We start from the raw sequence: 27,733 nt of genomic DNA, 5'->3' as shown, positions 1-27,733 counted from the left end.
ATTTCTCCTTTGATGTTTAAATAAGGAGATGTGCAATGACTGCCTATGACACAACTATTCACAATCTATCAAAAACCCCAATATGATAGACAAAATTCAACGATAACCACTGAACTACAGGCTATTGACCTATGTAAGGCATATAGAGAATGTGACAGGGTATCACGTGTGTGAGCCCTGCATACTCCCCAAACCCTTGAACAGTGGTAACAGCACAATATAAGAACTAACTGACAATTCAGTTACAACTAATTTAACTCAAAAGATCAGTACAAAGCACAAAACAAAACAAAAAACTATCATAAAAACTATAGAAACAAAGCACCGATGTTAGACTACTAACAGAAACTGTAAGCAACTTCAAATTTCTGAAACGTTTGTACAATAGTCTTTCATTGGTTCTATTCTCAACAAGGAGTCACTGGAACTTTCAGTCATGTTGAAATCTGTAGATATCGTCTATGTGGTAAAATTTTCAGCATTATTTACTATATTTTAATGATCAGTTTTTATTGGTGGAGGGAGTTGGAGCATATGAAGAGACCCACCAACCTTCGGCATAACAACTTACGATCCCATGCAGTTTAAGTTGATAGAAATTGGAGTTAAAGGCACATACTAGGTATGTGGATCGAACTCACAACTTCTGTATTGACAGGAAAGGGATACTCTTCGAAGAAGTCAACTGACAATTGTGGAACTATTATGACAACCATGTATTGTTGTACATATATATCTAGGTACTCGAGTATAAGTTGATCCGCTTATAAGTCGGATGCCCTAAAATCTAAGGATTCAGTCTTGACCCGCCTATAAGTCGGTTAAAATTGGGACTTTTTTTTGCAGCAGACAGTAACTGATCATCGGTAAAATAAAGAAATTAAATTGAATTTCATGCATTGAATGAATTTTTGTTTCTTTAAATGTGTACATAGAATTGATGTTCATCCTGATAGTTTATTCTGTTGATAATAATAAAGATGTATTCCTTTCTTGTTTCTTGTTTTTATTCACTGCTTTGCCTCATGTTGTTTACGTAATGCATCAATGATTTTATAGTGTATGACCAAACACCTATTGTTTGAGAAAAACGAATATAAATTAACATGAACCTGAAGAAAATAAAAGTTAATCGAAAATAAATGAATCCAGTTAATCATTAATAACAGACCAGTCATATTTATAAATATATTGAGACATAGGATAGACACCATCAATTAAAGGATTATATAAATCAAGGGACACTAACTAATTAACCTATTAACCTGTCACTGATATTTTTCACACCTATAGTGAATACAATTCTTTGTCACTTAATTAGGGGTTATTCATGGATAATATTGGCTTGTCAATCAATATTGTAATTTTGAATAAAACAATAATAACACAATAAGTCGGTTGGATACACTCTTTTTATATATTTAGTACATTATTTTCCTGTTCTGATTTCTGGTTCTTAGCTCTTCTTTTGGTATGATACATACATGTGACCATGAAAAATCAATACACAAAACGGAAACAGTGGGAAATTCAACACAAATGGTTAACAGAGAACAAATAAAACACAAAGACAGTATTGTAGTCATTTATTTTCAACAAAAGCTATTATTTAGAGATTTATGTAAGTTTGGCTATCACAAACGTAGTTTTGGCCAGGAAATTCACATCTGACCAAATTTCTTGAGCTTGGATTTATCCTCTGGTCTTGGAATCTCGCTTATAAGTCGGTACCTCTCTCTGGATTCAAAATTTTACTTCCAAACTTCCGACTTATAAGCAAGTACTGTTCACAAAAAGTTCAATCCATTCAACACATTAAGGTTTTTCTAACCCTGTGTATACATATCTCTTGTAAAGCTTGGCTTTTAATATGTTTCTATTGTAAAAATTGATAAAGATTTCCATTTGTTTTGATTCAAACTCAATTGACGACTCTCATGTAGAAGTCTGGAGGTTTCAAACCAAAAGTCTGGTATTTGTCATGAGATTTTGTTCATTAATGAAATATTTAGAAGACCTAAATCATTGATTTTTCTATCTGAAACGCATTAAAATTGCCCCTCATATATTTTCAGAATACCATAGTATCTGTATATTGTACATATAAAGTTACACTCAAAATTAATGTGTATCAATATGTTGAACTTTGCTTAGGTTTCAGATTGCTTTTGTTTGTTTTTGTCATAGTTTTGTCATAGATTTGAACATAAACTTACCACTTTCTACAACTTTTATTCTTTTAACCTGCAAATAATAATCATAAACAAGGACATTAAAACAATAATACTGTACATTTATATCAGCAGATAAAGTAATACATTTTTTTCATATTCTGCTTAATAAACAATTGACCTATTAAAGGTATATTACATTTAATATTTCCAAAATAACCTGTTAAATTTGTGAATTGATAGTAAAATACATTCATATGTATATAATATTACTTCTTTATTTGGTCACACATGCAGCAATAAACTGAAGTAGTCATATCCTTTATGGTATATATAACTGGAATCAACAAGGGTAGATAATTAGCAATAGACTCAAGTAGTCATATCTCTTATGGTATATAGAACGGGAATCAATAACGGGAGATAATTAGCAATATACTAAAGTAGTCATATCCTTCATGATATATAGAACTGGAATCAATAAGGGGAGATAATTGGCAATAGACTGCAGTAGTCATATCCTTTATGGTATATAGACCTGGAATCAATAAGGGGAGATAATTAGCAATAGACTGAAGCAGTCATATCCTTTATGGTATATAGACCTGGAATCAATAAGGGGAGATAATTAGCAATAGACTGAAGCAGTCATATCCTTTATGGTATATAGACCTGGAATCAATAAGGGGAGATAATTAGCAATAGACTGAAGCAGTCATATCCTTTATGGTATATAGACCTGGAATCAATAAGGGGAGATAATTAGCAATTGACTGAAGAAGTCATATCCTTAATAGTATATAGAACTGGAATCAATAAGGGAGATAATTAGCAAAAGACTGAAGAAGTCATATCCTTTATGGTATATAGACCTGGAATCAATGAGGGGAGATAATTAGCAATAGACTGAAGCAGTCATATCCTTTATGGTATATAGACCTGGAATCAATAAGGGGAGATAATTAGCAATAGACTGAAGCAGTCATATCCTTTATGGTATATAGACCTGGAATCAATAAGGGGAGATAATTAGCAATAGACTGAAGCAGTCATATCCTTTATGGTATATAGACCTGGAATCAATAAGGGGAGATAATTAGCAATTGACTGAAGAAGTCATATCCTTAATAGTATATAGAACTGGAATCAATAAGGGAGATAATTAGCAAAAGACTGAAGAAGTCATATCCTTTATGGTATATAGACCTGGAATCAATAAGGGGAGATAATTAGCAATTGACTGAAGAAGTCATATCCTTAATAGCATATAGAACTGGAATCAATAAGGGAGATAATTAGCAAAAGACTGAAGAAGTCATATCCTTTATGGTATATAGAATTGGAATCATAACGCGTACGAATTTTTTCAATAAACTGAAGTAGACATATCCTTAATAGTATATAGAACTGGAATCAATAAGGGGAGATAATTAGCAATAGACTGAAGTAGTCATATCCTTTATGGTATATAGAACTGGAATCAATAAGAGAGATAATTATCAATAGACTGAAGAAGTCATATCCTTTATGGTATATAGAACTGGAATCAATAAGAGAGATAATTATCAATAGACTGAAGTAGTCATATCCTTTATGGTATATAGACCTGGAATCAATAAGAGAGATAATTATCAATAGACTGAAGAAGTCATATCCTTTATGGTATATAGACCTGGAATCAATAAGAGAGATAATTATCAATAGACTGAAGAAGTCATATCCTTTATGGTATATAGAACTGGAATCAATAAGAGAGATAATTAGCAATAGACTGAAGAAGTCATATCCTTTATAGTATATAGAACCACAATTAATAAGGGAGATAATTAGCAAAAGACTGAAGAAGTCATATCCTTTATGGTATATAGACCTGGAATCAATAAGGGGAGATAATTAGCAATAGACTGAAGCAGTCATATCCTTTATGGTATATAGACCTGAAATCAATAAGGGGAGATAATTAGCAATAGACTATAGCAGTCATATCCTTTATGATATATAGAACTGGAATCAAGAAGGGGAGATAATTATCAATAGACTGAAGTAGTCATATCCTTTATGATATATAGACCTGGAATCAATAAGGGGAGATAATTAGCAATTGACTGAAGAAGTCATATCCTTAATAGTATATAGAACCGGAATCAATAAGGGAGATAATTAGCAAAAGACTGAAGAAGTCATATCCTTAATAGTATATAGAACTGGAATCAATAAGGGAGATAATTAGCAAAAGACTGAAGAAGTCATATCCTTTATGATATATAGAACTGGAATCAATAAGGGAGATAATTAGCAAAAGACTGAAGAAGTCATATCCTTTATGGTATATAGAACTGGAATCAAAAAGGGGAGATAAGTAGCATTAGACTGAGGTAGTCATATCCTTTATGATATATAGAACTGGAATCAATAAGGGGAGATAATTAGCATTAGACTGAGGAAGTCATATCCTTTATGGTATATAGAATTGGAATCATAACGCGTACGAATTTTTTCAATAAACTGAAGTAGACATATCCTTAATAGTATATAGAACTGGAATCAATAAGGGGAGATAATTAGCAATAGACTGAAGTAGTCATATCCTTTATGGTATATAGACCTGGAATCAATAAGAGAGATAATTATCAATAGACTGAAGAAGTCATATCCTTTATGGTATATAGAACTGGAATCAATAAGAGAGATAATTAGCAATAGACTGAAGAAGTCATATCCTTTATAGTATATAGAACCACAATTAATAAGGGAGATAATTAGCAATAGACTGAAGTAATCATATCCTTTATGATATATTTAACTGGAATCAACAAGGGGAGATAATTAACAATAGACTGAAGCAGTCATATCCTTTATGATATATAGAACTGGAATCAAGAAGGGGAGATAATTAGCAATAGACTGAAGCAGTCATATCCTTTATGATATATAGAACTGGAATCAAGAAGGGGAGATAATTAGCAATAGACTGAAGCAGTCATATCCTTTATGATATATAGAACTGGAATCAAGAAGGGGAGATAATTAGCAATAGACTGAAGCAGTCCTATCCTTTATGATATATAGAACTGGAATCAAGAAGGGGAGATAATTAGCAATAGACTGAAGCAGTCATATCCTTTATGATATATAGAACTGGAATCAATAAGGGGAGATAATTAGCAATAGACTGAAGAAGTCATTTCCTTTATGGTATATAGACCTGGAATCAATAAGGGGAGATTGTTTCTCTTGTCAAGAACTTTATGAGCATAGACAGATTAGGCGAATACGCAACACCCAGTGGTAAAAAGAGAACTTGAAGTTCAGCTTCAACACCAGGATCAGCTGAGAAACAGCAATCAAAAAGACAAAACTCTTCTTTGGAAGAAACTGTTTCTAAGTAAATTATCCCGGCACATTTCTTAAACGAGCTTATGGAGAACTTTGTGTAAAAATGTATATAATATATTAATATAATTTTTTATCATATAATGAAAAACTTAAAAAAAATCCATGCTATTATTGTGTATGCAAAATCTTGCATTTATTGTAAATATTTTGGAAAATTATTGAACTGTATTATGTTAGTGATACAAATATGTGTATTTGTTGGTGAAATAAGGAGGCAAAAAATAATTATATATGAAATATATGGTATGGGAGATAACTCTAAAAAAAAAAAGGCATTGTAAGTGTACATGCAAATTCATTTGTTGTAAATATATTGAATATATGTTGGACTTTTATTATGTTGTATTACATAAATGAAATCGGTGAACTGTATAGCAAACTAAATATTCAGAATTTTGAAGACGATAATAATTTTTATACATATTTATTTTTTCCCATAAAGTATGTCTATTCGTTTAGTTTCATTAAACGCAAACGGTATGGGAGATAAGTCAAAACGAAATGCATTATTCCAGTGGTGTCAGAATGGAAAAAAGAATGGGGAGGGTTAAGTTTTTGGTGTAACGGGACTTCTGTTTCCAAAGGGGTAGCAATTTTAGTGAAACCAAATTTAGATATAAACATTACTGAAAAATATAAAGATGCGGAGGGAAGGAAATTGATAGTTGAATTCAAATTAGACTCAAACGAAACTATTAGAATTTTTAATATCTACGCCCCTAATAATGGAATAGAAAGAAAACATTTCTTTAATAAGTTAAAAATAGATAAAGAAAATGATATTGTGAATTACTTTATGGGAGATTTTAATTGTTGTCTAAATAGGAAATTAGATAGAAAACATATGCCCAAACGTGAAGATGCGGGAAATAATGAACTAAAAAATTTCATTGAAAAAAATGAACTGACGGACATTTGGCGTCTCAGATATCCAAACAAAAAACAATTTACATTTTCAAGGGGTCAATCATACTCGAGAATAGATTATATATTCACTAGTGAGAATATCGATTGTAGAGTAAACAATGCAAAATTTATTTTTTTTCCTTCAGCGATCACGACGGCGTAACAATTACTATGAACATCGTCGAACCAGAAAGAGGCCCGGGTTATTGGAAAATGAACAATAGTATAATTAAAACCGACCTTTTCAAAAATACTTTTGAAACATTCTGGAAATCTTGGAAACTTAACATAAATAATTTTAAAGATAAAAAGGAGTTCTGGGATTTAACAAAAACTAAATTAAAGGACATAACAATAACTGTTTCAATGAAACTTAGGTTAAATGAAAATGAAGTTAAAAATTGGGAAGATAAATTAGAAAATCTGTTAGAAAATGATGGAACACAACAAAATCTGAATGAGGTTGAACAAGAATGTGTCCAGAGTACACGGATGCCCCACTTGCACTATCATTTTTTATGTTTAGTGGACCATGAAATTGGAATAAATTCTCTAATTTGGCATTAAAATTAGAATGATCTTATCAAAGGGAACATGTATACTAAGTTTCAAGTTGATTGGACTTCTACTTTATCAAAAACTACCTTGACCAAAAACTTTAACCTGAAATTTGCACTATCATTTTCTATGTTCAGTGAACCGTAAAATTGGGGTCAAAACTATAAATTGGCATTTAAATTAGAAAGATCATATCATAGGGCACATGTATACTAAGTTTCAAGTTGATTGGACTTCAACTTCATCAAAAACTACCTTGACCAAAAACTTTAACCTGAAGCGGGACAGACGGACGAACGGACGAACGAACGAACGAACAGACGGACGGACGCACAGACCAGAAAACATAATGCCCCCCTACTATCGTAGGTGGGGCATAAAAACTAAATAAAGGGCTGCGCTTTAGCGCATGATACGCCCGTTGCTCTTTTAACTTGTCTTTTATGCTTTAAATGAATTTATATGATCAACTAGAAATATATATACAAACCAAAAGGGATGTTACATTAATATATTCACCAAAGTTTCATAAAATCCCCCTTTATTAAGTATAAAAATTCATTACTTAAGAAAACGTAAAATCTAAAATTTATAAAAATGGAAAGGGAGCTTATGTCAATAGATGTAAACAATTTATCAAAGTTGCATAAAATTTTGTGAAAGTGTTAGTTATTGTCCCAAAATTGGAAAATCCCCCCTTTTTTAAGCATAAAAATTCATAACACGGAAATGTAAAATCTGAAATTTATAAAAATTGAAAGGGAGCTTACATCAATAGATATAAACAATTCACCAAAGTTTCATGGACATTGGTGAAAGCCTTTTTGAGTTATTGTCTGAAGTGTTGAAAATCCCCCCTTTTTTTATGTATAAAGCCCCATAAATCCAAAACTTAAAATCTGAAATTTATAAAAATTAAAAGGGACCTTACATCAATAGATATAAACAATTCACCAAAGTTTCATGGACATTGGTGAAAGCCTTTTTGAGTTATTGTCCGAAGTGTTGAAATCCCCCTTTTTTTATGAATAAAGCCCCATAAATCCAAAACTTAAAATCTGAAATTTATAAAAATTGAAAGGGAGCTTACATCAATAGATATAAACAATTCATCAAAGTTTCATGGACATTGGTGAAAGCCTTTTTGAGTTATATCCGAAGTGTTGAAAATCCCCCCTTTTTTATGAATAAAGCCCCATAAATCCAAAACTTAAAATCTGAAATTAAAAAAAAACGAAAGGGAGCTTACGTCAATAGATATAAACAATTCACTTAAGTTTCATGGAAATTGGTGAAAGTGTTTTTGAGTTATTGTCCGAAGTGTGGACGACGGACGGACGGACGGACAGACGGACAGACAGACAACGGTATACCATAATACTTCCCGTCAAAAAGACGACGGGCGTATAAAAATGATATATATAAATATTACGAACAAAAAGCAGAAGCAGCAGGCATAAGATCAAAAATAAATTGGTATGAAAAAGGTGAAAAATCCACAAATTATTTTTTCAGATTAGAACAAAAACGAGGAAAAGAAAAACTATAGTCAAAAATAAAAGCCGAAAATGGCACATACCAAAAATAATATTAATGAAATCTTAGGTGAACAATTAAAATATTATGAGAAACTTTTTACCTTGGGGGGTTGTAATAGAGAGGCTGGGGAAAAATTACTATATAATGTAAATAAAACTCTATCTGAAGCAGAAAAACGGTTATGTGATGGTGAAATTACAAAAGATGAAATTTTCAAAGCAATTAAATTAATGAAAAGGGATAAATCACCAGGGGAAGATGGCATAACTGCAGAATTTTATCAGGAATATTGGTTTTTGATACAGGATGTGCTTACGCAAATATTAAAAGAAACCTTTTTTTGATAAAACACTTTCCGAATCGCAGAGACTTGGAATGATAAGCCTATTATATAAAAGTGGGAAGAGGGAGGATATTAAAAACTGGCGACCTATAACATTATTAAATGTAGACTATACAATTTGCTCAAAAATTCTGGCTGAACGTTTGAAAATAGTTCTACCATCTATTATAGAAACAGATCAAAAAGGGTTTGTTAAGGGCAGAAATATTTTTGATTCTAATAGAATGCTGCAAGATATTTTCGATTTTATAGATATGGAAGACGAAGAAGGATCAATCCTTTTTCTTGATCAAACAAAAGCTTTTGACTATGCAGAATGGGAATGGTTAGATGCATGTTTAGAAAAATTTCACTTTGGGGAAAATTTTCGGGAATGCGTTAAAATGTTACTAAAAATGCTAAAACTTGTTAAATGACTAACGGTTTTCAATCAAGATACGTCCCAATTTCTAGATCAATCAGTCAGGGCTGTCCAATATCGCCGATGCTATAAATTTTACAAGCAGAGCCGATGGCAGCCACAATTAGGGCTAATCCGAAAATTCAAGGAATCAATTTACCCCACCCTGACATAGAAAATGAAAAGAAAGAGGTTAAGATTAACATATTTGCAGACGATACACAATTTTTTAATAGAACAGAGGAATCAATCGAGGAAACATTCAAGGTTTTAGAAATATATGAGAAAGCATCAGGTGCTAAGATAAATTATGAAAAGACTGTAGGGGTATATTTGGGTCGTTGGAAAAATAAAACACCAAAATATAAAAAAAATTAGGTGGTCAAGCGAACCAATTAAAGCATTGGGAGTCATGCATGGATACAGTGTTGATATAGAAGCTATATGGTTAGAAAAAATAAAGAAGATTAAGGCGTGTCTTGAGGTTTGGAAATCTTGTGACCTAACATTGAAGGGCAGGGTCTTAATATTAAAATCATTGATTATATCTAAAATAGGGTTCGAAATCGAAATGCGAGGTATACCTGAAAAATATAAAAAAGAAATAAACAATGTCATGTGGAATTTTATATGGGAGGGAAAAGTAAATTTAATTAAAAGGGACGTGTGTTGCTTACCGGTAGAGGAAGGGGGGATTGGTATGATCAATATAGACTCGTTCATTAAATCCAAACAAATCAAAAGTATGCAAAAAAATTTAAGATCAAAAACCGATAACTGGAATACAATAGCCAAATGGTGGCTACAGAAGTTTGATATCAAATATAATTTTTCAGCAAAGTGTTCGGACTTACGAGGATTACAAATGGAAAATTTTCCAAAATACTATCTTGAGTTAATTAAAACGTGGTCAAAATTTTTAAGTATACAAAGTCCAATAAATAAAAACGATATCCTAAACCAACAACTTTTTGGAAACATAACAATTCAATACAACAAAAAACCTATTTTTTTCGCTAACTTCAGAAAACGTGGAATTCATACAATAAAAATTATTTGGGATGAAGAAACGAAAAACATCAAAAGCGACAACTTTATATACAATACTCTTAAAGATAAGAGAAACTGGATCTTGGAATGGACAAGGCTGAAATTAGCTATTCCAAAATTGTTCAAGGACAGACTAAAAAACATCCACGTTGATCCAGAACCCCCCAAAAAAATGGTTATTACATTAAAAATACATTTGAATTTTACGATAAACAGAATAAAGTAGTAATCCCAAGTGAGATATCTATGAAATTAATCCAATATTCGTTAAATTTAGATATAGTTTCAAACTGTCAAATAAAATGGAATATTCAGTATAATTCGGAATTACCGTGGAAAAAGATCTGAATAAATTTAAATAAAAGTATGTCCTCTAGGAAAGCAAATCAAATTAGCTGGAAAATTGTTCATAACATTATCTATACGGAGCAAAAACTATTTAGAATCAGCAAATCAAATAATGGCAAATGCCATTTTTGTAAAACAGAAAACGAAACTCTCACAAAACTGTTTCACAGCTGTAACATTATAATGGTTGTTTGGGAACACATTTTTGATGCGCTTAAAACATATAATGTACTTAATAACACTGTACATATTCCATTGAGGGAAGAACTTATCATACTAGGAATGTACGATTACAACAAAAAGTACAATGTCATAACTAATACGATTATGAATACAGTTAAATGGATTATTTGGAAATGTAGGAATATAATCAAATATCAGTCTAAAAGTTTTACTTCCAGTCAATTGATAGCATATGCAAAACGGGAACTGTGCAGTTTAATTGAATCTATGGACAAATCATTATCATCTAAAAAAGGAAATTTTCCAGCTGAAATAAAACTCATAATAAATCTTATACATTAGTAAGGGACGTAATAATTTGTACTTACTTTCCTTTCCTTTTTAGAACATAATACATCCAACGATAGAAATATACAATACATGCATTTACAAGGTCGAGCATGTGACCTATAAAATCACTGACCGACACATAACAATGTAATCCAGGTGTTAAAAGTACAAAAAATAAAATGTCAATTATATAAGTAAAGGTAAATTATTGTGTAGATTGTCATGATTGTAGTGTGTTTTGGGGGACTTTTGATGTATTTTATTTACTGGTAGAATATTGTGAATAATTTATACGCAAACTCAATCTATGTAATTAATATGAATGTATAACTTATGTATGGAAAAAATATAAAATAGATTTTTTTTTTTATAATAGAGTCCACCGTTTATCCCTGGACGTTGGATCATTGTAAACACAGGGCCCCTTGTGTATTCTTCCCTGGGTTATACAAGGACAATTGCATTCAGGTGATTTCAAAAAAAAGGGGAGATAATTGTCAATAGACTGAAGTAGACATATCCTTAATGATATATAGGACTGGAATCAATAAGAGGAAATAATTGGCAAAAGACTGAAGTAGTCATATCCTTTATGATATATAGAACTGGAATAAATAAGGGGAGATAATTGGCAATAGACTGAAGCAGTCATATCCTTTATGATATATAGAACTGGAATCAAAAAGGGGAGATAATTGGCGATAGACTGAAGTAGTCATCCTTTTTGATATATAGAACTGGAATCAATAAGGGGAGATAATTGGCAATAGACTGAAGCAGTCATATCCTTTATGGTATAAAGAACTGGAATAAAAAAAGGGGAGATAATTAGCAATATACTGAAGTAGTTATATTCTTTATGGTATATAGAACTAGAATCAATAAGGGAGATCATCAGCAATAAACTGAAGTAGTCATCTCCTTTATGGTATATAGAACTGGAATCAAAAAGGGGAGATAATTAGCAATAGACTGAAGTAGTTATATTCTTTATGATATATAGAACTGGAATCAATAAGGGAGATCATCAGCAATAGACTGAAGTAGTTATATCCTTTATGGTATATAGAAATGGAATCAATAAGGGGAGATAATTAGCAATAGATTGAGGTAGTCATTTCCTTTATGGTATATAGAACTTGAATCAATCAGGGGAGATAATTAGCAATAGACTGAAGAAGTCATATCCTTTATGGTATATAGAACTGGAGTCAATAAGAAAGAAAATTATCAATAGACTGAAGAAGTCCTATCCTTTATGGTATATTTAACTGGAATCAACAAGGGGAGATAATTAGCAATAGACTGAAATAGTCATATTCTTTATGATATATAGAACTGGAATCAATAAGGGAGTTCATCAGCAATAGACTGAAGTAGTCATATCCTTTATGATATATAGAACTGGAATCAATAAGGGGAGATAATTAACAATAGACTGAAGTAGTCATATCCTTTATGGTATATAGAACTGGAATCAAAAAGGGGAGATAATTAGCAATATACTGAAGTAGTCATATCCTTTATGATATATAGAACTGGCATCAATAAGGGGAGATAATTGGCAATAGACTGAAGTAGTCATATTCTTTATGATATATAGAACTGGAATCAATAATGGGAGATAATTGGCAATATACTGAAGTAGTCATATCCTTTATGGTATATAGAACTGGAATCAATCAGGGGAGATAATTATCAATAGACTGAAGAAGTCATATCCTTTATGGTATATTTAACTGGAATCAACAAGGGGAGATAATTAGCAATAGACTGAGGCAGTCCTATCCTTTATAGTATATAGAACTGGAATCAAAAAGGGGAGATAATTAGCAATATACTGAAGTAGTCATATCCTTTATGATATATAGAACTGGCATCAATAAGGGGAGATAATTGGCAATAGACTGAAGTAGTCATATTCTTTATGATATATAGAACTGGAATCAATAATGGGAGATAATTGGCAATAGACAGAAGCAGTCATATCCTTTATGATATATAGAACTGGAATCAATAATGGAAGATAATTAGCAATATACTGAAGTAGTTATAATCTTTATGGTATATAGAACTGGAATCAATAAGGGAGATCATCAGCAATAAACTGAAGTAGTCATATCCTTTATGGTATATAGAACTGGAATCAAAAAGGGGAAATAATTAGCAATAGACTGAAGTAGTTATATTCTTTATGGTATATAGAACTGGAATCAATAAGGGATATCATCAGCAATAGACTGAAGTAGTCATATCCTTTATGGTATATAGAACTGGAATCAAAAAGGGGAAATAATTAGCAATAGACTGAAGTAGTCATATCCTTTATAGTATATAGATCCGCAATTAATAAGGGAGATAATTAGCAATAGACTGAAGTAGTCATATCCTTTATGGTATATTTAACTGGAATCAACAAGGGGAGATAGTTAGCATTAGACTGAAGCAGTCCTATCCTTTATGGTATATAGAACTGGAATCAAAAAGGGGAGATAATTAGCAATATACTGAAGTAGTCATATCCTTTATGATATATAGAACTGGCATCAATAAGGGGAGATAATTGGCAATAGACTGAAGTAGTCATATTCTTTATGATATATAGAACTGGAATCAATAATGGGAGATAATTGGCAATAGACAGAAGCAGTCATATCCTTTATGATATATAGAACTGGAATCAATAATGGAAGATAATTAGCAATATACTGAAGTAGTTATAATCTTTATGGTATATAGAACTGGAATCAATAAGGGAGATCATCAGCAATAAACTGAAGTAGTCATATCCTTTATGGTATATAGAACTGGAATCAAAAAGGGGAAATAATTAGCAATAGACTGAAGTAGTTATATTCTTTATGGTATATAGAACTGGAATCAATAAGGGATATCATCAGCAATAGACTGAAGTAGTCATATCCTTTATGGTATATAGAACTGGAATCAAAAAGGGGAAATAATTAGCAATAGACTGAAGTAGTTATATTCTTTATGGTATATGGAACTGGAATCAATAAGGGAGATAATTAGCAATAGACTGAAGAAGTCATATCCTTTATAGTATATAGAACCGCAATTAATAAGGGAGATAATTAGCAATAGACTGAAGTAGTCATATCCTTTATGGTATATAGAACTGGAATCAATAAGGGAGATAATTAGCATTAGACTGAGGTAGTCATATCCTTTATGGTATATAGAACTGGAATCAATAAGGGGAGATAATTGGCAATAGACTGAAGTAGTTATATCCTTTATGATATATAGAACTGGAATCAATAAGGGGAGATAATTAGCAATATACTAAAGTAGTCATATCCTTTATGGTATACAGAACTGGAATCAATAAGGGGAGATAATTGGCAATAGACTGAGGTAGTCATATCCTTTATGGTATAGGTGTCATACCACCAATTACGCCCTTAAATTTAGAACGTATGTGAAAGTAGGCCTACTCGGACAAAAAATAGTGCATTTGATGTCATTGTTTACTTAAACTAACCAACAAATTGGCAGAAATGAAACTTTTGGTGAAAGAGAAATATATTAAGACCATTTTGAGCTAAAATTTACTTGTTTATGAGTTTGCATTCAAAATTGAGGATTAATGCACCCCATAGTATACTAATTTAAGATTTCCAGAAAACCAGGGGTTATTTTTAGTGGTACCTCTATTCGGAAGACCTTTTCTTTTTTATATGATTTTAAACACCTGTTGAAAATTGGCATGTAGAAAGCTGATACATGTACAATTCAGGATATACCTGGTTTCTATGAAGTTAAACTTAAGGTAAAATATTTAGAAAGCTGTGAAAATTGTAAAATTTGGTTGAACAGATAGGGACTTTTAATTGGTGGTATGACACCTATAGAACTGGAATCAATCAGGGGAGATAACTAGATATCATTGAGATGGGAGCCATCTCTGTGGGCCCCGCTGTGAATAATGTACATTAAAAAATTGTATCTTTACCATAGGACATGGGTTTGTCAACTGAAATCAAAGTTTTTGACCTTGACCTTTGACCTATGAAGTTGTAAATAAATTATGACACACCCTTTGGTGTTGGTTTATATACATGTCAAGTATAAACTTTGAAATGATAACGGTTCTCAAGATATAGAGCGGACACAATCTTTACCATAGGACATGGGGTTGTCAACTGAAACCAAAGTTTTTGACCTTGACCTTTGACCTAGGAAGTTGCACATAAATTATGACACACCCTTTGGTGTTGGTTTATATACATGTGAAGTATAAACTTTGAAATGATAACGGTTCTCAAGATATAGAGCGGACACAATCTTTACCATAGGACATGGGGTTATCAACTGAAACCAAATATTTTGACCTTGAACTTTGCCTTAGGCAGCCGTTCATAAATTATGACACACCCTTTGGTGTTGGTTCATATACATGTCAAGTATAAACTTTGAAATCATAACGGTTCTCAAGATATAGAGCGGACACGATCTTCACCACAGGACACAGGGTTGTCAACTGAAACCAAAGTTTTTTTACCTTGACCTTAGACCTAGGAAGTTGTACATACATCATGACACGCCCTCTGGTGGTGGTTAATAAACATGTAAAGTATAAAGTATGAAATCATAATGGTTCTCTAGATATGGAGCGGACACAAAGTGTGACGCACGGACGGACGGACTGATCACTATAGAGGACCGCCTTTGGCGGGACCCTAATTAGCAATAGACTGAGGTAGTCATATCCTTTATGGTATATAGAACAGGAATTAATAAGGGAAATCATTAGCAATAGACTGAGGTAGTCATATCCTTTATGGTATATATAACTGGAATCAATAAAGAGAGATAATTAGCAATAAACTGCAGTAGTCATATCCTTTATTGTAAATAGAACCGGAATCAATAAGGGAGATAATTATAGAACTGGAATCACTAAGGAAAGATAATTATAGAACTGGAACCAATAAGGTGAGATAATTAGCAAAAGTCTGAAGTAGTCATATCCATTATGGTATATAGAACTTGAATCATTAGCAATAGACTGAAGTAGTCATATCCTTTATGGTATAGAAAACTTGAATCAATAAGGGAGATAATTATTTATTTGGTAACACATGCAGCATTGAATAAACTGAAGTACTCATATCCATACACAGATAGTGGTTTAATTTTGAATACTTTAGCATGGATATCACAATAATGTCTCCACGTTACGGGACTTAATTTGGGAAAAGAAGAACAATTTATCTGCATGTATCTTGCCAATATCATACACAAACACAGAATTTGTCTTTTTTTTTTAAATATCCTCCCTCCCTTAATGTGGATAAATGTGGAGTAGTTGGTTCCTATTTATTCTGCCAGCATCTGTTAGCAAGTTTAACTTTGAATAAACATGAAGGTTCAGTTACTCATAACTTGAACAACCTGAACATGAATGAATGATGTGATGTTCATTGTTTGTTTATTGTTTTTAACACAGCAACCATACTACTACACATAAAAAACGCATAACAAAAGACATAAAAGAGGACATAAGTTTTGCAGAACAGAAAAGTGTCTATATATATCAAGCATGAGAACTTCCAATCCATGCAATGTAAGTAGGAGACATGATAATGAAAACAATCCGACAATTTCCATATACACATCTTTATATGGCTATTTATTTTAGGTATTGTTGACATATAGCTCTTCTACGGTTTCGGTACTTATACATCTTCGGATTTTAAATGTTTGGCTTTGAGCGTTCCAGATGAAGGTAAATACAGAAAAGTGCTTCGGATGCAAGAAATTATTAAACGCATTGTTTCAATTTTTTTTAAACAGTTTTGATTGTTCAAAGTTTAAAATCTTGATAAATTAGTTATAAAAACTTACTTGACACAAAACATGAGTTGATATATCCATGTTTGTCAGAGCTTCTGCCAATGCTTTGAAATTGCTCTCAACTTTCATCTCTTTCCATTTTGATAAAATCAAAAACTTTGCTACCTCTATATTTTCTCTATAATTGTATGTGATATCATCCCATTTTTCATACATTCCGAGATATGTCACTAATTGATACATTTGGTTTGATGGACATTTGATTGACAAACGTAATAGTTCAATATCACTTGGTCTTTGTTTTAAAGCATCATCACTTAAACCTGAAAATAAAAATTGCCATGAAAAAATCATTTGCCTAACAATAAGCATAAAGCCTTGATCCATAGACCACCTTCCAATTATTCCCTTCATACAAATGTTGACACAGAGATATATCTTGACTGTATGTTTTTTTGATATAGTATAATGGAAATATTCAAATTAAAATGGCATACATTTAATATGTAATCTATGCAAAGCATTCAATGTGCCAATGGACATTGACAGAACTGCATTCCAAATGCCATCGTCTTATCCAAAGTGGTTCCCTTTAACATGACTTACTCATGTAAACAAGTTGAAACTGACTTAAACACAAACTTAAACATGTAAAATACGCAAAGTTTCAGTAATATTGGTACTGTTAATGTTATATTTATATCGTAACTCTGATTTCAAAGAAATTTAATTTCCATATTCAGTTTTATTAAGTTTCATCTGATCACGGAAAGTAAAATAACAAAAATATCGAAAATCAAAGGAAAGTTCAAAACCAAAAGTCCCTTATCAAATGGCAAAATCAAAAGTTAAAAACATCAAATAAATGGAATCAAAGTGCTTATAAGCACTCAGGAGTAAAGATTGCTAAAATTTATCACAGGGAAGTAGAATTAAACATTGCATTGTATAAAGCATTGGTTGTAACTGATTCATCTACAACATTGACAGAAGAAGACAACTCTAATTTTAAAAACAAGAGGCTGTCAGAGAGACAGCAAAGGGATTTTCCTGCAGAGGTCGAACTCTAAACAGTTGAGCAAATATGGACACAACATTTAAGCTTAAAACAGCTCTTAATTTGGATTGTGATTGAATATTTGATACAACATGGGATTGTGACACATAATAAATGTGGTAAAAAAATGAAAAATTTATAATTGGACATTTACCTATTTAATTTGTTCCTATATCCGAAATCTAAGTACATTGCTAGAATCAGCATATCAGGCATGGGGTAATGCAAATTTGTACAACCAATTTCATTTTTCCAAGTAATTGTATGTAATGCAGCAATTTTTGTATTACATGTAATTGTAATTTAATGCATTACTTGAGAAAACAAGAATGTGTCCAAAGTACACGGATGCCCCACTCGCACTATCCTTTACCATGTTCCATGGACCGTGAAATTGGGTAATAATCTAATTTGGCATTACAATTAGAAAGATTACACAATAGGGAACATATGTACTAAGTTTAAAGTTGATTTGACTTCAATTTTATCAAAAACTACCTTGACCAAAAACTTTAACATGAAACTCCCACTTTCATTTTCTATGTTTAGTGGACCTTCAAATTGGGGTAAAAGTCTAATTTGGCTTTAAAATTAAAATGATCATATCATAAAGCAACAAGTTTACTAAGTTTCAAGTTGATTGGACTTCAGCTTCATCAAAAACTACCTTGACCAAAAACTTTAACCTGAAACTCCCACTTTCATTTTCTATGTACAGTGGACCGTGAAATTGGGGTCAAAAGTCTAATTTGGCTTTAAAATTAAAAAGATCATATCATAAGCAACAAGTGTACTAAGTTTCAAGTTGATTGGACTTCAAGTTCATCGAAAACTACCTTGACCAAAAACTTTAACCTGAACGGACGCACAGACGGACGGACGAACAGAGCCACAGACCAGAAAACATAATGCCCCTCTACTATTGTAGGTGGGGCATAAAAAGTCGTGTAATTTCATGCAATACATAGCATTACATGGTATTACTTTGTTTACATACTATAATGTATCTTTCACAGATTATTGGAGATTTAGGCCAAATAAAAATATATGTGTGGTTCCAGTAACCCTACCGTCCCTACTTTTTCAGCTTAAAAATAGCCTACCCTAAAGATTTTATTGTCATTTTTCATGAAGCACTGTTAAAGTCAGAATGTTGCTCCCATAGACTCAATGTAAAAAAAAACACCATAAAATAAAAAAAAATCCCTACCTACCAACCCTAACTTTTTTTTAGATGTAACTGGAACCACACATACTTTTTTATTTGGCTTTAGCTAAAGCAGAATTTAAGATTTCTAGATTAATTGCGAAAATATTCATTTGGATATTGCCTTTTTTTTTATTTGAAAAGCATTACTATAAAAGTGTTTAATTTTTGTTAAAACATCAATGAATACTTTGTCATGATTTAATAACAGAAAATTTACCATTGTCATAAATGACGAATTAGTTTGTTTAGCAATCAATCTTTTCACCATTTTGACACTTGGTCATAAATTAAGCTCTTTGTTAATAATTCAATTAGGAAAGAAATTATCAGTAAATGTTTTTGATTCGAATTTATTAAAAAATGTATATTTATAAAAGTGAAGTTAACATAAGTTAAAATAAATGTTAACCCCTGCAAAACGCTGTCCTGAAAAATTCTTGTCTTTCAGGATATCCCAGGAAGTCCTGGGATATCCTGAAAAATCCCAGCACTGGTAATTTTGTAAATCCTGAAATTTCAAGCGTCCCAGGAAGTCCCATGAAGTCCTGACATCTGTTGTCCTGATATTTCAGGAACTTTCAAGACTTTAAATTTGTTTCAGGAATTTTGGGGATATTTCAGGACTTACATTATTTGATGTACACAAATTTATCCTGATTTTTCAAGAACTCTTAGGACTTTAGATTATTAACAATAATTACTGGGTTATTTCAAGACTTCAAATATATGGGTTTCTTTTCAAAACTTAGTCTTTGTTGCAATTTTAATTCCACTTGAGTATATTTACAATTCTATTTAAGTTCCAAGAATTGTTTGTGCATAGTTAAATTTGCATATGCTCATACTGATGAAAATGTTTGGACAATACTTTGGAAAATGCAAAACTCACAAACATGTATCACAAATCATGTCACATGCTACAAGCCAAAATATGAGTAACAACACAATATTATTTTTTTTAATTAAACATTAATATTTTCAAAGCCCAATTTAAAAGATCATGATATGATACAACCATAGATGTAATACCCAAGATAATAGATTAACTGTAAACAGGTTAAATTTATATAATTTGTATAAATGGGACATCTGGATTCAATTTATTTTAGTGTAGACACTGGACAGGAAGTGTGAGGTCATATGCAGGGGCTCGCATATTGCTAAATTATACATTTTCTGCAATTACTATTATAACTTTAAACATTAAGATGGTAAATAAACAATGAATGGATATTTTTTTTATTTTAATATATATATCAAATTTTCAAGATAAATTTAATTTATTCAACCAGGGAACCTTTCAAAGAAAATGGAAATTTAACTCCCTTAAATAACCCCTGACACAATTAGAATTTGAACAACAAGCAAAGATGTCTTATTCTTAACACAAAATGAATGCAGATAAATGAAAATAACTAGGTTTCAACAGTTCTATATTTTAACATTATATTAATAGTGCAGATGTTTTCTTCTGGTGACATGACTGTTTGATTTTAAGGAGCATTAATTTGATGATTACAATTGCATTTTGGACAATATCTTTTGGTAAGTACAAATACATTAGATTCCACCATTTTGAATATGTGCATATGACAAGAAGAGTAAAGAAAACAGTTATAGAATGTTTACATAAGATTTACTTTCATCACAATCATAAGGAATTAGCAATATACATTGTTATTACATATTATGAAAAAAATATTTAAATAGTATAGGTATGCTTTTAATAATAACATAAAAAAACTTAAACATAGAAGTGTGAGAAAACTCAAATTTAGATATATCACAAACAGTTTGCTGCAAATTATATCTCTGAAATAAGTTGCTCTAATCATTAAGATACATGCTTCTGGAATACTAGTACATGTTTGGTTTTTAAAACTTTGAAATATATGATAGAGCAAGAATAAATGCTAAAAATAATTGTCAGTATATGATTTATGAATGCATCATTTAATGTCTTGGTCCTTTAATGGCAGGGTACATTTATACACCAAATATATACATGTATGTAATCATTTAACGAAAGAAAAAAAGCAAGTTGACTTAAACAAATCTGACATACTAATGCATGATATTTGGTTTTTATATTTTTTTCATCAAACTTTAGATCCTGAACTTTTGTCTGTTTCAGATTTACTATTAAGGAACAGCAGCTCTGATTTATAAAAAAAAACTATAGTGAGGGCCAAGATACATTTATGTGACCAGCTTAAACTAGTCAAGACAGAGGGCTTTTTGGAAAATTGAAGAGAATTGAAGATGATAACAATAGACAAAACAGTGACTGTACTATAGAAAATAAATTTGTTTTCAAGTGATTTGATTTTGAAATGCCATCAAATGTGCTGTGAAGATAAAAAGTCAGAAGAATGAATACTGTCTTTTCATAGATTTTTTAAAGGATGAAGAGTCCATGTTATCCCCATGTTTGTTTTTTTTTTGGGGGGGGGGACTTTTTTGTAATGTCTTGAAATATCCCAGGACATCCCAGGAGTTCTCAGGACAATATCCAAATAATTTGCAGGTTAACAAGTCCTGAAAAGTTTTTGAAACCTGGGACTTCTCAGGACAATCCTGGGATATTTCAGGTTTACTAGTCCTGAAAAGTCCTGAATCCCTGGGACTTCTCAGGACAACCCTGGGATATTTCAGGTTTACTTGTCCTGAAAAGTCCTGAAATGTCCCAATTGGTCCTATATTTTTAGGATCAGGATTTCCTGGGATATCCCAGGAAGTCCTGTTCCAATACTCTCCCTAAAATTCCTGAAAAGTCTTGAAATTTCATTTCAGGAAGTCCTGGGATATCCCAGGAAAATATCTCAGGAAATCCCAGGAATGTCTTGGGATATCCTAGGATATCCCAATAGATTCTTGCAAGGGAAACTTCATTTCTGTAATTTCTTTTTAGAGAAAGCACAGATATGTATACTTTGAAACCCTTATAATGTTAAAATTTAAAAGTTGTATTGAATATACTTTGTATGTAATATGTATGCGAAACAGTATTGGCATACTTTTGTGAATTCATGTTGTTTTTCAAAATGTTTGATTTTTTTTTTCATTTACAAATGTAATGTGTAATTCAATGCAACACTTTGCAAAAGTAATTGTAATTTAATGCATTACTTTGATAAATGCATGTTATTGTAATTGTAATATAATGCATTACATTGCAATGTTATTCGCCCCATGCCTGCAGCATATCAAAGAACCCCAAGAATTCAATTTTTGATGAAATACTTCTTTGTTAAACCTTTTCTTTTCAAAGGAAAATAATGTAAATCTAAAATTAGATATGATTTAACCCTAGACACTTAAAGGCAATATGATGTAATTAGATATGATGTTAAATTTATATTTAAATTATAATCAAATATAATTAATAGTTTTAAAAAAATTCTGACAATTACCAGATGGTGTGTGTTATCTTGATAAAAGGGGAAAATCATTTTAAAACACTAAGTGTAATCATGGAAGTATTATATTGACAGGAACTCCAACAAGCGGACTTCAAACGTTGATAGTGCGATGCCGCAAAATCGTTAAGTATCTGTTAATTAACTCGACATGTCTTATGGATGCATGGGTTCCGATCAAATTTTTTGAACCTCGTGAATGATCGTAATTACGGAACATACCGAAATAACCGGATGTGTACTTATTTGTCAAGGAAATGACATTTACCGACCATGTGAATGACAAATATGTCAGGCTTTACGGGTTTTGCTGCTTAAAAACAAATAAAAAGAAAAGAAACGAAATCCCCGCGACTGTTTTCACCAAATAAAAAAAAAAAAAAAAAAATGAAGAGTAAAAATACTCACAAGCCATAAACATTTCAGTTTAAGTTGCAATCAATTTTAAAATAGTAAGATTTTTATTCATGAGAGAGCCGTTGGCTAAACACGCGTAACTGTTATATACATATATGCATGTTAGGCTTGAAAATCATAAAATTCTCATGTAAAGTAAACGGAAAAGTTTTTATCAGTAATTATTATCGCGTTTTGACAAATATTCTAATAAGTGTTTAATGAAAAAATTTCCAACAAAAATTTAACCCAAAAGTTGGCCGGGGGGAGACGGGGTAAAAGAGCTTTGATCCGAAAAAAATATCATATATTTTGATTTATTGTTTACTGAAAGTCCAATGGCAAATATTTCATGCAATTAAACAAGAAACAGAAACATAAATTGCTTAGCATACGGCGTATAAGATGTTTCAGAACGGTTCTGCTTTTAAACAGATTAATTCTAATTTGGTTTCCATGATAAAAAAAAGTAAACTGCTTAGGGCCCATCATGGTGATCGTTCTTTAAATGCATCCAGAAATATTAAAAGCCATCCGTAAAAAATAAATCTGTCAGACGTCAGATTGAGTAATCTCGGACTAGGTTGAATGTTTAAGGTTGTTTACAACTTTGGAATTATCATAAAAGGTGTAACAATTCATCTGCATGTCTCGTAACCTGATATTGCTATGTAGAGGTCATCACATGCGTGTAATTATTAACCTCTTTTAGTCTTTAAAACATATTTGATAAATAAGTTAACAACACTTTACGATAGAGAAAACCATAAATATTTGTGTAACACTCGATAAAAGTTTACAATCTTTAGCTTAAAATTTGAGTTATCTGGCACCATCTGGCACACTACAAGCGAATCACATTATTTTCTGCAAACACTCTACTTCAGAATCATGTAATTTTCATAATCGGATATGTCCAGATTTCCAAGTTCCAATGATTAAAACATACTCAACAAAACTAAAAATAAGCTTGCCCTCTTTCCGAATGCAGTTAATTTTCTTATGCCATTCTGTTAAATATGGACCGATTTTTTCGATCTTTTCAGCGTTGTTCTTCATTTATTGAACGGAAACAGGTGTTGTTATTCATGTGGCGATTCACAAATAACCACGGGAGTTTCCGTGTTTATTTACATTGGTAGGTAGATAAGACAATCGATATCAAATCACGTGATAAGACCAGCTTCAGTTAAAAGAACAGGCGAAGGCGGCATCACAGATACCCCACAAAGGAGTTATCACGTACTTGACAAACTGAGTCGGAACCTTTTATTTTCTTAAAGAAATCAGTGGGATGGGAATGTGCTAATTTTTCGTTGGAGTTCCTGTCAATATAATACTTCCATGGTGTTATCAATCTTTATGTATATATAGTTGATAGTTCCCAATATTTTCTTTTGTTTGTTTGTAGCAAACTTATATAGATATGCAACTTATCTTAACTTTAACTTTTTAACTTATAAAAATATATTATTATCTTATGAATTTGCAAGTCTTGAACCCCAAACAGGATAATGTAAAAATCAAAATTAACACACGACAACAAAAATTATATGTATAGCACGCAGAAAAATTATTTATACAGAATAAACAAACACACCTACATTTGTACCACAAAATTCTTCAAACAATTTACCAAAGAAAATAAAAATAAAACTTATCTGTTATTATCTTCAAAATGTCTTATAATGAACAGTAAATTTCTGACTATATTTATACAACTCCTATATTGCTTGTTATTCATCAACACTTAGAAAACAGAAAATTTTCAAATAAAACTGTCATTCTAATTATCATAAGACATTAACAATATGGCTTAGTATGGAACGCCAACACTGTCTTGTTATGACCATTTTCTTTATATGATGTGCATTTACCTTTATATGATGTGCAATTGTCATTATATGATGTGCAAATATCCTTACATGATGTGCAAACATCCTTATATGATGTACAAACATCATTATTTGATGTGCAAACATCATTATATGATGTGCAAGCATCATTATATGATGTACAAACATCATTATATGATGTGCATGTTTACTTATATGATGTGCATATATACTTATATGATGTGCATATATACTTATATGATGTGCTTATATACTTATATGATGTGCATATGTACTTATATGATGTGCGAATGTACTTATATGATGTGCAAACATTCTTATATGATGTGCAAACGTACTTATATTATGTACAACGATCCTTATATGATGTGCAACTATACTTATGTCATGTGCAAATATACTTATATGATGTGTACATATCATTATATGATGTGCAGTTACCATTATATTATGTGCAAATATCTTTATATGATGTGGTTGTGTCATTATATTATGTGCTTGTAATCTTATATTATGTGGTTTGGTTTACTTCATTATATGATGTCGAAACGTCATTATATGATGTGCTTTCATCGTCCTTATGGTCAATGAACATGATTACGATTAGAATGATTACTGTCTACGTCATAACTGATTCCGATCTGCTTCTGTAAACTATAAACCCGGCTCAAATATGTGTCCATCGCTAGCGAGAGTGCAATTAATAGGAATAATGAGACAATGCAATTTAACAAAATCAACGTTTTAAACAGTTCAGAGGGAGATAATTTAAAGATCAATTAATACAGGAGCTAATTGGAGAAATTTGCGGCTGTGGCGAAAATATGATAAAACAAATTTTGAGGCTCTTTATAGGTTGCTATTTGGGTTTAGCAAAAGCTACGTGTTGCAGGTCGTACTTTGACCTATGAGTGTTTACTCTTACAAATTATGACTTGGATGGAGAGTTTTCTCATTGGCTCTCATACCGCATCTTCTTATTTCTATTCATTGCAAAATTCATCATTGAACTCACAGTCAGTTTTAAAAATATTTCACAACAATAGCTATAGAATTATCTACTCATGCATAATATGGCGAGATGGTTTGTTTTATAAACTGTTATTGAATAATATAAATGGTAAGATGTAGAATGTAATAATTACATTAGATGTATGTTTCATTATGATACTTTATTCTGATTGGCTAACTGCACATCACGTGTTATTCCGTAAGCAATTGTATTGCTCAATATAACTAACACGTGGCCCCACAATAAAGTGCACAGGTGAATTAAATAAAACAATAATAAAATTTGTATTTTCATGATAATTGCTAAAAAAATGTAATTATAAGTATTGAATGCTTCTTTTTGTAACTTCATAGGGTTGTAAAAGCGTTGACCGTGTGCACATTTTTAGTATGAAGCGCTTCCGCGCTTCATACAAAATGTACTTCGGTCAACGCTTTTACACCCCAATGAAGTTACAAAAAGAAGCATTCAATTCTTAAGTGTTACTCCTCCAAAACCATACAAAGTCGGATAGATTTGTGATATGACGTATACATGTAGTGTTTTGCACTTCCTTTATTTGTCTTTGAAACAATCTTTTTTTCCTCAGAAAAAGCCAAAATATCCAAATTCGGAGACTGCATGCTTAATCCACGTACTGCCCGCGAAATGCAAAATGGTCAGGTTTGGTAATGTTCACAAATTTGTATATACAGATTGTTTATTTTCAACTTATTTCAATGGAGATTTTTTTTTAACGTATTGAGAAAGGTGTGTAATTGTTCTCTTGTGGTTTTTTTAGGGGAGGGGGTGGGGGGAGTCGTGAAAAGTTTATGTCTTTGGAATGATTGTTTTTTTCCCTATTTCACGTAAATAACTTGGAAAATAAATTAGAGGAATTCCCATTTTTCCTACGCCGTCCCCACCACCAATGATGAAAATGACAATAATTATAATTTACTTATTTTTAAATCTGTTCTTATAATATAAAAAGAGAAGACGTGGTATGATTGTCAATGAAACAACTCTCCACAAGAGACCAAAATGACACAGAGATTATTACTTATAGGTAACCGTAAGGCCTTCAACAATGAGCAAAGCCCATACCGCATAGTCAGTACAAAAGGCCCCGAAATGACAATGTAAAACAATTCAAAGGAGAAAACTATTTTGCTCAGAAAAGGTTTCCCTATAAATAAGTATCAAGATAAAAGGCAATAAAACAACAAAACTCATAAGAGCCAAAATTGCCCAAAATGGGACCTTAAAATTTACCATAAAATATATTCAGACACATTTTTTTTAATCTATTGTAGTTTTATAGGTTACCGTACGACCTTCAACAATGAGCAAAGCCCATACCGCATAATCAGCTATAAAAGGCCCCTTGATGACAAATGTAAAACAATTCAAACGAGAAAACTAACGACATAATTTATGTACAAAAAATGAACGAAAAACAAAAACTGGTATTTAACACGTCAACAGACGACAACCCACTGAATTACAGGCTCCAGACTTGGGACAGGTGCATATTCGTACGGGAACATATTAATGTGAAATGAATATTAACCCTGTTTTGTAATAGACCAACACCCTGAGTCGGATTTTTAACATGCTACTTCACAGAAATCCATTTCACCTTACCCGGACAGATTATTCTGATAAATATGAGAAAATGAGAGAAAAAATAAAACAATAGTGTTTGTCCTGGAACAAGGAAGCACACGTCCTTCTGTCCACACTTCATGTTTACATCA

General features: G+C 31.5%; 1 protein-coding gene and 1 long non-coding RNA gene across 2 annotated transcripts in view; one reads left to right on the top strand and one right to left on the bottom strand.

The window, feature by feature from the left end:
- The window catches only part of LOC143054827 (uncharacterized), a 96,180-nt gene that overhangs the window by 5,256 nt on the left and 63,191 nt on the right, over positions 1 to 27,733 (bottom strand). The window contains exons 11-12 of the mRNA XM_076227878.1: positions 17,096 to 17,367; positions 2,217 to 2,244 (exon numbers count right to left, since the gene is read on the bottom strand). Of these exons, the coding sequence (XP_076083993.1) occupies positions 2,217 to 2,244; positions 17,096 to 17,367 (300 nt within the window). The remainder of the gene's footprint in view (positions 1 to 2,216; positions 2,245 to 17,095; positions 17,368 to 27,733) is intronic.
- LOC143053790 (uncharacterized) lies at positions 20,676 to 21,632 on the top strand. Its single transcript, XR_012971452.1, has 2 exons — positions 20,676 to 20,856; positions 21,446 to 21,632. It is a non-coding gene; the product is annotated as an uncharacterized LOC143053790 (long non-coding RNA).

This window comes from Mytilus galloprovincialis, chromosome 12 (genome assembly GCF_965363235.1).
Source record: "Mytilus galloprovincialis chromosome 12, xbMytGall1.hap1.1, whole genome shotgun sequence".
In the NCBI taxonomy this organism is placed as follows: Eukaryota; Metazoa; Mollusca; class Bivalvia; order Mytilida; family Mytilidae; genus Mytilus; species Mytilus galloprovincialis.
Note: the sequence above shows the minus strand (reverse complement) of the source record. Positions and strands in the feature narration are given on the sequence as shown.